This window comes from Mytilus galloprovincialis, chromosome 1 (assembly GCF_965363235.1).
Source record: "Mytilus galloprovincialis chromosome 1, xbMytGall1.hap1.1, whole genome shotgun sequence".
In the NCBI taxonomy this organism is placed as follows: domain Eukaryota; kingdom Metazoa; phylum Mollusca; class Bivalvia; order Mytilida; family Mytilidae; genus Mytilus; species Mytilus galloprovincialis.
The window spans coordinates 55,429,948-55,443,443 of record NC_134838.1 but is presented as its reverse complement, the minus strand read 5'-3'; the positions used below and the strand labels follow the sequence as shown (position 1 = coordinate 55,443,443).

General features: G+C 33.6%; 1 protein-coding gene across 1 annotated transcript in view; it reads left to right on the top strand.

Moving 5' to 3' along the window:
• LOC143079161 (laminin subunit beta-2-like) overlaps positions 1 to 13,496 on the top strand; it is an 82,253-nt gene that overhangs the window by 47,860 nt on the left and 20,897 nt on the right. The window contains exons 14-20 of the mRNA XM_076254388.1: positions 802 to 991; positions 1,470 to 1,613; positions 2,225 to 2,456; positions 5,401 to 5,564; positions 6,465 to 6,689; positions 7,392 to 7,591; positions 7,775 to 7,871. Of these exons, the coding sequence (XP_076110503.1) occupies positions 802 to 991; positions 1,470 to 1,613; positions 2,225 to 2,456; positions 5,401 to 5,564; positions 6,465 to 6,689; positions 7,392 to 7,591; positions 7,775 to 7,871 (1,252 nt within the window). The remainder of the gene's footprint in view (positions 1 to 801; positions 992 to 1,469; positions 1,614 to 2,224; positions 2,457 to 5,400; positions 5,565 to 6,464; positions 6,690 to 7,391; positions 7,592 to 7,774; positions 7,872 to 13,496) is intronic.

Here is a 13,496-nt window from a genome sequence, read left to right as displayed (position 1 = left end):
GACCTTGACCTCATTTTCATGGTTCATTGGTCTTTGTTTAGTTATCTTGGTTAATGCTAAGTTTATGGGACAGTTTTTAATAAAGCTTTATACTTAGGACTATCAACATAATATCAATAATTAGTAAAGAAGGTGAGACATTTCAGCGTGTGCACTCTTGTGGAATAAGGGAAAGGGGGAGATGAAAAAAATTGGGGGGGTGTTCATTTTTTCAGATTTCAGAAATAAAAAGAAAATTTCTTCAAACATATATTTTTGAGAGGATTAATATTCAACAGCAAAGTGAATTGCTCAAAAGCAAAAAAAAAATTTTTAAGTTCATAAGACGACATTCATTCTGTGTCTGAAACCTATGCTGTGTCAACTATTGAATCACAATCCAAATTCAGAGCTGAATCCAGCTTGAATGTTGTGTCCATACTTGCCCCAAGCGTTCAGGGTTCGACCTCTGCGGTTGTATAAAGCTGCGCCCTGGGGAGCATCTGGTTTTATTTGATGTCCAGATTGCAGGGAAGACACATTTTTCCACATAAAACTTAACACATTTTATTGTCCCCATTGGACAAATAATCAGAAAATGTGGGTCAAGCTATGTCTTCAAACAGAATGTAAGGCAGGGAAAATTAAGTCATAATTCTATCACTGAGACCTCCAACTTTGGAAAAATGGGGTGACAGTGAGAACAAATTTAATGAACTTATTTCCAGATTTTCTCTTCAGCATACTTGTTTATTTTGGTTTACTAAAAAACTAAGTGATATTGTTATAATTGTTAAAAAATTCATTGTTTTGTGATTTCAGATTGTTTTAACTCCAAACATAGATAGTATTCCAATATTTCATGGAATCGGTTATCCAGAATACATGAAAAATGAATTTATTCGTTACCGATGTCGTGAATCTCAATTGTCAGTCTACCAGCCAGAACTCCAGGACTTCTGTAGACAGCTAACTTTCAGTATTTCTTCCATTATTCACCAGAAAGCTCTTGGTATGTAAAAATTTTATCTGTCTTAAAATCTGAAAAACATCTTCTCTGAAAACCTTACCTTTTAAAATGAATTTTGCCAAAATCATACTCATACACCTTACAACATTGAAGTTTGAAAATGATTTCATGGAACCCTTACAATAAAACAATATTTTTATCAAATATTAAGTGAGAAATATCTCCTTATATATAGGTATTATTTTCACAGGGACTTCAAATTTTATGGTTTATAAAAGATGAGGAGAACCGGTAGTATAATAGTAATAGTAGTCACAGAAAAAAGTTAAATAGTGACCATTTTTCAAATGTGTAATAAATGAAGATTGTATTTCAACAAAGGAAAAATAATGATAAAAAAAAAAAAATTATTACAAATGTATATGAAATCCTACTTTCAATCAATGCAATTGTGATAATTAAATGTATAACATGAAAAATTGATTCTAGTCTGTATAAATATTGTTTATTTTGATTATAGAGTGTCAATGTGATCCAATGGGATCTTTAAGTAGTGAATGTGAATATGCTGGTGGTCAGTGTAGATGTAAACCTAATGTTGTTGGTCGCAGATGTAACAAGTGTGCTCCTGGTACATATGATTTTGGACCAGATGGATGCAAACGTAAGTATAAGCAACTACAAAACTACAATTCCTCTGCTACAGACCTTCAACTTTAAAAGGAAGTAGAAGTGCAATTTGTTTCACTTTTTAGGAAACAACCATTATAATGTCTGGGGGTGATAAGGGTGGCTTATCTTCTTGCAAAGTGGTACCTCATGAACTAGCAAGTTAAAAAGCAGACTCAGCTTGTTGGTCTAGTACAAAGCAAGGTCCATATTGATATCACATTAGCATGTTCTCCACTTGATGTACATGTTCATGTTACATTTATTTCTGGATGTTAAACAACAATTTATCCCCTTTACCAGATGCTGTAAGTAAAAGGTCATTTATGTTTGGTGTGAAGAATGATAGTAAGGAGTATAATTCATTCTGACATGGGTCTACTGACCTTGACTTTATTTTGATGGAGCATTGATAAAGGTTATTCTTTGTAATACCTGTTGTAAGACCTTGATCTTAAACACTTTCTCCATGGAATCATAATCAGTGAAGCAGGGGAAACATTTAAGTGTATCCTTTGATTAAAATTGTTCAAAAACAATTTGTTAAACATAAGTTGGAATTATTTTCATCACTTAAACTTTTCTGAAATATTTTTCTTATTACAGCTTGCAACTGTCATGAATATGGTGCTGTTGATAAATTCTGTGATGCAAGGACTGGACAGTGTAATTGTATCAGCTATGTTGGAAACAAGATATGTGACCAGTGTCAGGCTGGATATTGGGGATTCCCTCGCTGTAGACCATGCCAATGTAATGGGAATGCAGATACTTGTGATGATTTAACTGGCCGATGTGATAATTGTAATGACTTCACTGCTGGTGACCAGTGTGATAAGTAAGACTCTTATTGATAAAATAGTTCAACTTTATTGCCTTTTAAAATTTACAGAAGAGTTCAGGGATGATTCTACTATATAGTTTAGGGTAGCTCAGCCCTAAAATGGCCAGCGTCCCCAAAAAATTGTATGTGGATATAAATTCCCAATTCTGGTAAATAAAATAAAATTGATATTTTGGGAAAAGTTTCCTTCATCGATTATGGCAACTATAATTTTTGTCGAGCCTGCAACTTTTGTTGCAGAAAGCTCGACATAGGGATAGTGATCCGGCGGCGGCGGCGGCTACGGCGGCGGCGGCGGCTAACTTCTTAAAAGCTTTATATTTTAGAAGATGGAAGACCTGGATGCTTCATACTTTGTATATAGATGCCTCATGTTACGAAGTTTCCGTCAGTCACATGTCCAATGTCCTTGACCTCATTTTCATGGTTCAGTGACCACTTGAAAAAAAAGTTCAAATTTTTTGTAATGTTGAATTCTCTCTTATTATAAGTAATAGGATAACTATATTTGATATGTGCGTACCTTGCAAGGTCCTCATGTCTGTCAGACAGTTTTCACTTGACCTCGACCTCATTTCATGGATCAGTGAACAAGGTTAAGTTTTGGTGGTCAAGTCCATATCTCAGATACTATAAGCAATAGGGCTAGTATATTCGGTGTATGGAAGGACTGTAAGGTGTACATGTCTAACTGGCAGGTGTCATCTGACCTTGACCTCATTTTCATGGTTCAGTGGTTATAGTTCAATTTTTGTGTTTTGGTCTGTTGTTCTCATACTATATGCAATAGGTCTACTATATTTGTTGTATGGAATGATTGTAAGGTGTACATGTCTAGCGGGCAGATGTCATGTGACCTTGACCTCATTTTCATGGTTCAGTGGTCAAAGTTAAGTTTTTGAGTTTTGGTCTTTTTATCTAATACTCTATGCCATAGGTCAACTATATTTGGTGTATGGAAATATTTAATGATCTTTATGTCAGTCGCGCAGGTTTTATTTGACCGTGACCTCATTTTCACGGTTCATTGCACAGTGTTAAGTTTTTGTGTTTTGGTCTATTTTTCCAAACTATAAGTAATAGGTCAACTATATATGTTGTATAGAAGCATTGTTAGCTGTACATGTCTGCCTGGCATGGTTCATCTGACCTTGACCTCATTTTCAAGGTTCATTGGTCTTTGTTTAGTTATCTTGGTTAATGTTAAGTTTATGGTACAGTTGTTTTAAAGCTTAGCTTTTTACTTAGGACTATCAACATAATATCAATGATTAGTATAGAAGGCGAGACATTTCAGTGTGTGCACTCTTGTTCATAGTTTGTCGTCAAAACATTTCAAAATCTGAATAAGAATGCTGTCTACACTTGCATTTCATTAACTAAGATTTAATTATGTCAACATGTGGTTAACAATTTTAACAAGGTTTTTATAAATTTGTAAAGCTTAAATATTGTGTCCATACTTGCTCAATTGTTCAGGGTTTGACCTCTGCAGGAAAATCAGGTTTGCCCTCTCTGACAGCCTCTTGTAAAATCTGATGTTTCTCTTTTGTTTTTTTTTTTCACAAGTCATGCACATACGGTGCAGTACGGATTATCCGTGCACCTAAGACTTGTGACTTCACTTCATTCAACTGATAACACCAATAATTGGATCATTTTTTGTGAACACATTCATAACATACTTTTATTTCATAAAATCTTCTGTTTGTATGGTTTCATCCTTTAGATTTATGTAATGTGTGTCCAAAATAAGGGAAACCCCTGTTCTGAGAGTTCCTCTTAATGTCCAGTGAATTCGTGCATGCCTTCCATAAGTAGCTTATTTTAAATAAAAGAAAAATTTTATACTACGAAATATAGCTGAGTTTGAACCAAATACACTGCCAAGGATGCAGAGCAAAAATTATTTCAATCTGATATAAGTTTGACTTAAGTAAAACAAATTTTATCTGATGATGTATTTTTTTTATGGAAATTGGTCAAATACGGTAAATCACGTGATTGCAATTATTAATTAACTCTTGAACTTATCAATTTTATTCTTTTTCATCCCTTTCGGAAGGCTAAAACACTAACAAGAACAATTTTGTTTATGTTACTGTGTTGATATGACAAAATCAGCTAATGCGCAATATCACGGGCCGCGCTTACACCGGGGACTCCACTGTACTTGAGAATAATTCTTAATAAAGGTTACCAGAATGAATTATTGATTCTGTTAACATTTTAGATGCATCATGGAAATTTACATCTGCGTGTTTGTACATTCTATTATAACTGTAAAAAACCAAAATAATCAATTTTAAAATATTTTGACAAACTAAATTTAATCAAGTTTTGCTCATATTAATTGAAAACCACTTAAACAGGTTAACAACAAAAAAAGTTTGACTGAAGTCCAGTATTTACATTGAAACAGTATGCCTGTACATTCTTAGGAAAATAGGTAATCATCAGTGGTCTGCAATCAAATTAACCATTGTCAACCATATTCTAATAACATAGTATCTACGGTGTGTAGTCACTGCAAAAGTCTTAATTATTTAAATCTATGTACATTATTAAACAAATTATGCTGTGGACATGGATTGCATTATGGTGTGCACTTGGTATCTAACATATTACTTATATTGCATGGGGTGTAACCAAGTATTTAATCAATGTATGGTATAAATAGTACTTTAATATTATTTCATTAATTTTTAGGTCACACTTACAATAGTTAGGCTTATCAGTTTTGCTTTGAAAGAAAGCTTGAGTTAGGAAAAATAGTCATTCCTTTAGTAGGTAAAAATGCAGCTTGATTTGATCAGTTTGATTCTATGCAGTTTTTATTTAGACAAACAATAATTTGAAAAATTCAGACAATAAGATTTTTTTAGGGGTTGCAACATGTATATAAGATATATATCTAAATGTTAAATACTTTATATAGGTGTTTGGATGGATATTATGGTGATCCCCGTATAAACTATCGCATACCCTGCAGACCTTGTTTGTGTCCTGGAGGACCAACTAGTGATGTACAGCATGCTGATTCCTGCTTTGAAGATCCAAGACAGCAGTCAGTAGTCTGTAACTGTTATCCAGGTTTCAAAGGTATAATAAATTTATCTCACTTCCAAACAGTTTGAAATTATTTGAACCTAATAATCATGAAAGAAAATCAAAGAATTATGCTTTGTATCAGATTACTACATGGCAATCGTCTTACAAATCAAAGCATTCACAGTTTTAACATTTTCCTGCAATTTCTCCTTGATGAAACAAATATAGCCATTCTAGTAAACAGTTATACAGTTCTCAAAGATTTTTAAAAAAGATAAGGGGATTCAAAATTTGTTCACTGCTAAGTCTGAGAACAATTTGTATATTTTCTTACAATTTCATGGCTGTTGATATAAAAAAGAATATTTGGTGTGATTGCCAATGAAATAACTCTTTACAAGAGACCAAATGATACAGAAATTAACTACTATAGGTCACCGTACCACCTTCAACAATGAGCAAAGCCCATACTGCATAGTGGGCTATAATAAAGGCCCAAAATGACAAATGTAAAACAATTCAAACGAGAACACTAATTGTCTAATTTATGTCCAAAAAAATGAACGAAAAACAAATATGTAACACAGCACAGCAACCACTGAATTACAGGCTCCTGACTTGTGACAGGCACATACATACAGAATGTGGCGGGTTGAACATGATAGATTGTTGAAAAGGGCTCAACTCTTCAGATGGATACAAATAGAAAAAACCTTGTAACAAATACACAGAGTGGACATGGTCGGGTACTTGTACATCACAACAACAACAAAAACCACCAAATACACATCTGAGAGTACTCACAGTTTATTTGAAGACAAAACTGGGGTATTAACAGAGAAGACCTGGCCTTTGACATGTAACTGATAAAAATCCTCACTCATTACATGTTAAGGCCATACTGTAGTGATGATAGATTAAATGACTACATTAATGTCCTGTTATTTTTAGGACCAAACTGTGATACATGTACAGACAACTACTTTGGAAATCCAAAGGATGTGAATGGTACATGTGAACCATGTATCTGTAATAATAATATAGATCCAAACATTGGTGGAAGTTGTGATACCTCGTCAGGGGAATGTCTCAAGTGCTTGTTTAATACTGAAGGATTCAACTGTGAACAGTGTAGTCCTGGTTTCTATGGTGATGCAACAAGCCAGAATTGTAAACGTAAGTATATATCATTATGTTGAGAATAAGTTTGAAATGATTTGGTATGGTTTACTTTTTGATGATTTTACCCTTGTAACATTAATTTTTTTTAGACACCAATGATATCTTCTTTACTCCAAACAGACATTTGAGGATTTAAAATAGCATTTAAGCCCATAAATTTATATATAAAATTGAGAAAGGAAATGGGGAATGTGTCAAAGTGACAACAACCCGACCATAGAGCAGACAACAGCTGAAGGCCACCAATGGGTCTTCAATGTAGCGAGAAACTCCCACACCCATAGGCGTCCTTCAGCTGGCCCCTTAAAAAATATGTATACTAGTACAGTGATAATGGACGTCATACTAAACTCCAAATTATACACAAGAAACTAAAATTATATATACTCATTTAATACCATAAAATAATAAAATGTGAGTTGATAACACATTTCTGTCACATTATTCTCAGCTACTAGAAATTAAAGGTTATTGATATATTAGTACCAATATTCATATTGTTAGGTTATACTTTGTGACCCTTTTCCTCCTATTTGCATAATTGCCATGCTTTTCACATTGAATCTCTTTTAAGAATTATTTATCATTTCTTCTTTTGGCATCTGTAAATAAGGATATTGCCGGGCCCATCATATCAAGTTTTTGTCCTTCAAGATAGATGTTTTTCTTTGTCAGTATTTGTAATTTGATTTTCAGAATGTATTTGTGATCCCTATGGAACAGACCCAACTGGTGGAGACTGTGATAGAGTAACAGGACAATGTCCCTGTCTTCCAAATGTCATTGGACAACAATGTGATTCATGTGCTGCTGGTTTCTGGAATATAACAAGTCAAATGGGCTGCTCTTCATGTGGCTGTGATATGTCTGGATCTACTAGAATAGAATGCAATCAGGTAAATTATGATCAAAATGATTTCTCAAAGCTTTTATTCAATAGAGAGTCTTTTGTGAGTCTGCAGTATATATTGGTTAAATGTTTTAATCATTTTTCATAAAAATAAAGTGTACCAATGTCCGACTCAAACATCTATTAAACTTGAAAAGCTGATTGATTAATTGCTTATTTTTCTTTGTAGTTTGATGGTCAATGTGATTGTGTACAGGGAAGAGGAGGAAGAGATTGTGCCTCTTGTGAAGATAATTACTGGGGAGATCCTACTGCACAGTGTTATCGTAAGCTGATATTTTCATTATTCCTATTAATAACTCCAGTTTATTATGTTTTTAGGCCCCCACCATAGTGGAGGAGGCATTAAGTTTTACCCTAGTCTGTACGTCCCAAAGTTGGTTTCTGTTCTCTACTTTCAATTTTGCCACAACCAAATGTTAGGAAACTTATACACAATGCTTATTACAACATAACACATATCAAGTTTGAATTTTGGGGGTGTAACTTTTACTGTTCTAGTGTGATGCCCCTTAACAAACAAAAAAATTGCTGAATGTTTATACGGCTGCCAAAAAAATTTTTGTTGTCGTACAATGGTATGATGTCGTCTGCGTCTTCCGAAGACACATTTGGTTCCGTACAATAACTTGAGTTTAAGGCGATGGATCTCTATGAAATTCAATCAGAAGGTTCAATACCGCATAGGAAGGTTGGGATTGTTTTTTGGGATGATGGTCCAAACCGTTTAGGAATTAGGGGCCCAAAAGGGGGCAAAACAAGCATTTTTCTAATTTCATGATAATAACTTGTATATAAGTTGTTGAATTGCTCTGAAATTATACCACAATGTTTAATATCACAAGAAGAAGGTTTTGATTAATTTTGAGGGTTATGGTGCCAACAGTTTGGGAATTAAGGATCAAAAAAGGGGCCCAAAACAAGCATTTTTGTTGTTTCTAGACAATAACTTGTGTGTAAATTTATGGATCTCACTTATATTGCAACACAAGGTTCCATATCACAAAAGGAAGGTTGGGATTGAGTTTTGGGGTAATTCCTCAATTCAATCAGTATATAGGGACCAAAAAAAGGCCAAAATCAAGCTTTTTTTCTAGTTTCGAGACAATAACTTCTGTTTAAGAGTATGGATCTCTCTGACATCGTACCACAAGGTTCCATATAACGAAGGGAAGGCAAAGAGATGGTTATAGGGGGTTATGGCTCAAATCAATAAGCAATTAGGGGGAAAACAAGGGTTTTTGTCGAGCCTTCGACTTTAGTCGAAAAAGCGAGACTAAGCAATCCTACATTCCGTTGGCGTCGTCGTCGGCGGCGTCCACAAATATTCACTCTGTGGTTAAAGTTTTTATACGACCGCAAAAATTTTAATTTTTCGTCGTATATTGCTATCACGTTGGTGTCGTCATCGTCCGAATACTTTTAGTTTTCGCACTCTAACTTTAGTAAAAGTGAATAGAAATCTATGAAATTTTGACACAAGGTTATGACCACAAAAGGAAGGTTGGGATTGATTTTGGGAGTTTTGGTCCCAACATTTTAGGAATAAGGGGCCAAAAAGGGCCCAAATAAGCATTTTCTTGGTTTTCGCACTATAACTTTAGTTTAAGTTAATAGAAATCTATGAAATTTTGACACAAGGTTTATGACCACAAAAGGAAGGTTGGGATTGATTTTGGGAGTTTTGGTTCCAACAGTTTAGGAATTAGGGGCCAAAAAAGGGCCCAAATAAGCATTATTCTTGGTTTTCGCACATTAACTTTAGTATAAGTAAATAGAAATCAGTGAAATTTAAACACAAGGTTTATGACCACAAAAGGAAGGTTGGGATTGATTTTGGGAGTTGAGGTCCAAACAGTTTAGGAATTAGGGGCCAAAAAGGGGCCCAAATAAGTATTATTCTTGGTTTTCGCACCATTACTTAAGTATAAGTAAATAGAAATCTATGAAATTTAAACACAAGGTTTATGACCATAAAAGGAAGGTTGGGTTTGATTTGGGAGTTTTGGTCCCAACAGTTTAGGAATAAGGGGCCCAAAGGGTCCAAAATTGAACTTTGTTTGATTTCATCAAAAATTGAATAATTGGGGTTCTTTGATATGCTAAATCTAACTGTGTATGTAGATTCTTAATTTTTGGTCCCGTTTTCAAATTGGTGTACATTAAGGTCCAAAGGGTCCAAAATTAAACTTAGTTTGATTTTAACAAAAATTGAATCCTTGGGGTTCTTTAATATGTTGAATCTAAAAATGTACTTAGATTTTTAATTATTGGCCCAGTTTTCAAGTTGGTCCAAATCGGGGTCCAAAATTAAACTTTGTTTGATTTCATCAAAAATTGAATAATTGGGGTTCTTTGATATGCCAAATCTAACTGTGTATGTAGATTCTTAATTTTTAACCGGATTTTTGTGACAAAAATGTCGGTTATTGATTTGGGGATGTACGGCGGGCGGCCGGGCGGTCGGGCGGCCGGGCGGTCGGGCGGCCGGGCGGTCGGGCGGGCGGGCGGCAATCAAATGTCCGTGCATTAACTCATGAACCGTTCAACCAAAGCTTTTAAAATTTTAATATGTTATTACTGACAACTATACGAAGGTCAAGTTCAATAATGGCGATTTTGACTTTTACCGTTCAGGAGTTATGGTTCTTGAAATGCGGCAATCAAATGTTGTCCGTGCATTAACTCATGAACCGTTCAACCAAAGCTTTTAAAATTTTAATATGTTATTACTGACAACTATATGGAGGTCAAGTTAAATAATGGCGATTTTGACTTTTACCGTTCAGGAGTTATGGTTCTTGAAAGATTGAAAAATGGAGTTTTCAGTCGTGTCCGTGCATTTACTCATGAACTGTTCTACCAAAGCTTCCCAAATTTTAATATGTTGTTACTGATGACAGAATGGAGGTCAAGTTCAATAATGACGATTTTGACTTTTACCGTTCAGGAGTTATGGTTCTTGAAAGAATGAAAAATGGAGTTTCCAGTCGTGTCCGTGCATTTATGCATGAACTGTTCTACCAAAGCTTCCGAAATTTTAATATGCTGTTACTGATGACAAAATGGAGGTCAAGTTCAATAATGACGATTTTGACTTTTACCGTTCAGGAGTTATGGTTCTTGAAAGATTGAAAAATGGTGTTTCCCGTCGTGTCCGTGCATTTTCTCATGAACCATTCAACCAAAGCTTTTGAAATTTTAATATGTTGTTACTGATGACTAAATAGAGGTCAAGTTCCATAATGACGATTTTGACTTTTACTGTTCAGGTGTTATGGTTCTTGAAAGATTGTAAAATGGCGTTTCCATTCACGTTGTTGCATTTACTCATGAACCATTCAATCTAAGCTTTTCAAATATTATTATATCAAAATGTTGATACTGATGACAAAATGGAGGTCAAATTTGATATTGATGATTTTCACTTTCACCATTCATCAGTAATGGTTCTTGTGATATTGCCAGGACACAAATAAATGTAAATAAATCCGGTTTGCTGTCGTTGTGACAGCCTCTTGTTGGTCCTGTTTTCAAATGGTCTACATTAAAGTCCAAAGGGTCCAAAATTAAACTAAATTTGATTTTAACAAAAATTGAATTGTGTAGTAGTTAATTTATTGTTAAAAGTTACTGTTAATTAATATTAATTTTAACCATGACTGTATGTCATTTTATATTTTTATATTTTATGATGTATTTAAATGAGAAGTTATTGTTGCCAACTCAATTAGAAATTTGAATTGAGATTTTTTTTGGAATAAGAAAACGGGGGAGGTGAAAAAAAAATTGGGAGGGGGTAAAATTTTTCTCATTTCAGATTTCAGAAATTAAAAAGAATTTTTCCTCAAATATTTTTGGGGGGATTTATATTCAACAGCATAGTGATTGCTCAAAAGGAAAAAAAGACATTTTTTTAAGTTCATTAGACCACATCATTCTGTGTCAGAAACCTTTGCTGTGTCAACTATTTAATCACAATCCAAATTCAGAGTTGTATCAAGCTTGAATGTTATGTCCATACTTTCCCCAACTGTTCAGGTTTCGACCGCTGCAGTCATATAAAGGTGTGCCCTGCGGAGCATCTGGTTGTATTCCGTTCTCTTACTTTAGTTTGCCTCAACCAAATGCTATGAAACTTATAAACAATACTTATTACCACAAAATACAGATCAAATATGAATTTTGGGGGCGTCAATTTTAACCTTTTAGAGTTATGCCCCTGAATTTTTCATTTCTGTTCTCTAACTTTAGTTTGTGTCAACCAAATTTAATGAAACTTATACACAATGCTAATTGCCACAAATCTCAGATCAAGTACAAATTTGGGTAGGGTCACTTTTAATGTTTTTCAGTTATGTCCCTTTATATAACTATATATGATATTATTCCAGAAATTTTGGATAGCATCACATTTGGCGTAAAAAAATAAATTGTATTTTTTTTTCAATGTAATCTGTTGCGTCTTGGCAATGCTCTATTTCCTTTATATACGTTATTACGTGTCATATACGTTATTGTTTATTACAACATGTATTATATTGTTTGTATGCTATATAGGCCCTAATTTGGTGATTAAAATATTCTATTCCACTCTATTCTTTGTGTCTATATAGTTGAATTCATAACTGAGAATAAAAGTAAACTATAATCATGATAACAGTATTTTCAGTTTATGTTTTCTATATTCATTTATAGTTCCAGAATTATTTTTTTCCTTTTGGGCCAAATAAAAATATATGTGTGGTTCCAGTTACCCTACCTACCCAGCTAAATGATTGAATGGTTTATTATAGTGCAACCTGTATAGATACAATTGCACTAAATATGTAGGAAGAAACACTGGTTCTTATAAAAAAAAAAAAAAAAAAAAAAGAAGAGAAAGTATCATATATAGCAATAAAATTTAAATTAAAAAACTTGTTCTTTATCATGGTCTATGAAATATATTGGTTCATGGTACTCAATGAATTAGTCCCAGTTGTTTCTTTTTATCAAAATGATATATAGTTTTAACAAAGGTATCTAACAAATAGTCTGTTAATGCTTAGTTTTCTCTTTAGGTATCATTGTTTTCTGTCTACTGTGCCATTTGTGCATATGTAGTTATTAGCGTAAAATGCGAATTTATGCCGTATCTGGTCTGGTTCCGATCTGTAGTTTACACTAAAATATTCAATGGCCGCCGAAAGCAATGAAAAATACGAAAATATACAATGGTTGTCAAGAGATTGGGAATGAATATGGAGTTTTTAATGCATTAAATGGATGAAACATGAACTTAAGCCAATTATGATCACTTTCTAAAGAAAGTACAAAACTTATTTAGCTAAAAAATCAAAATTTTCACTCTCGATTTACAAAAAGTAATAGGAAGAGAAAGAAAGTAATACTAATATTTTGAAGACTTAAAAAGATACAACTCAACCTTTTTCTAAAAGAGAAAAATTGTTTGTTTCTTTAAATTTTCATTTTGCAAACATATATTTCAATTTTTTTTTTATGATTTTCTGAAATTTTCTCCTTGTCAAATTTGCGATTGCAGACCACGTGGTATAATCATGTCACAAGTAACAGCTTGGGGTATTCGTATCTAAACAGTTATCACACAAAGGGCAATTAACACCTATTTAATAACTCTAAATTGCCTTTATTGTCCGACTTGAAGGGATTTCAATAAAAGGTGATATATTTTTTTATGATCATAAGCGGTAATTAGATGAAAGTTTAAAATTTAGGACATTGCTTTGCCATATAGAAACGTGAAAACTAACATCCTGAAAATAATTTTAGCGTCGCGTAAATTTTTATAGCGTCAAAGGAAGAAAATATAGCGTTGTGGTACCGCGACCCTAAAACGGCCTGAGGAGAACACTGAGGAATTTTTTTTA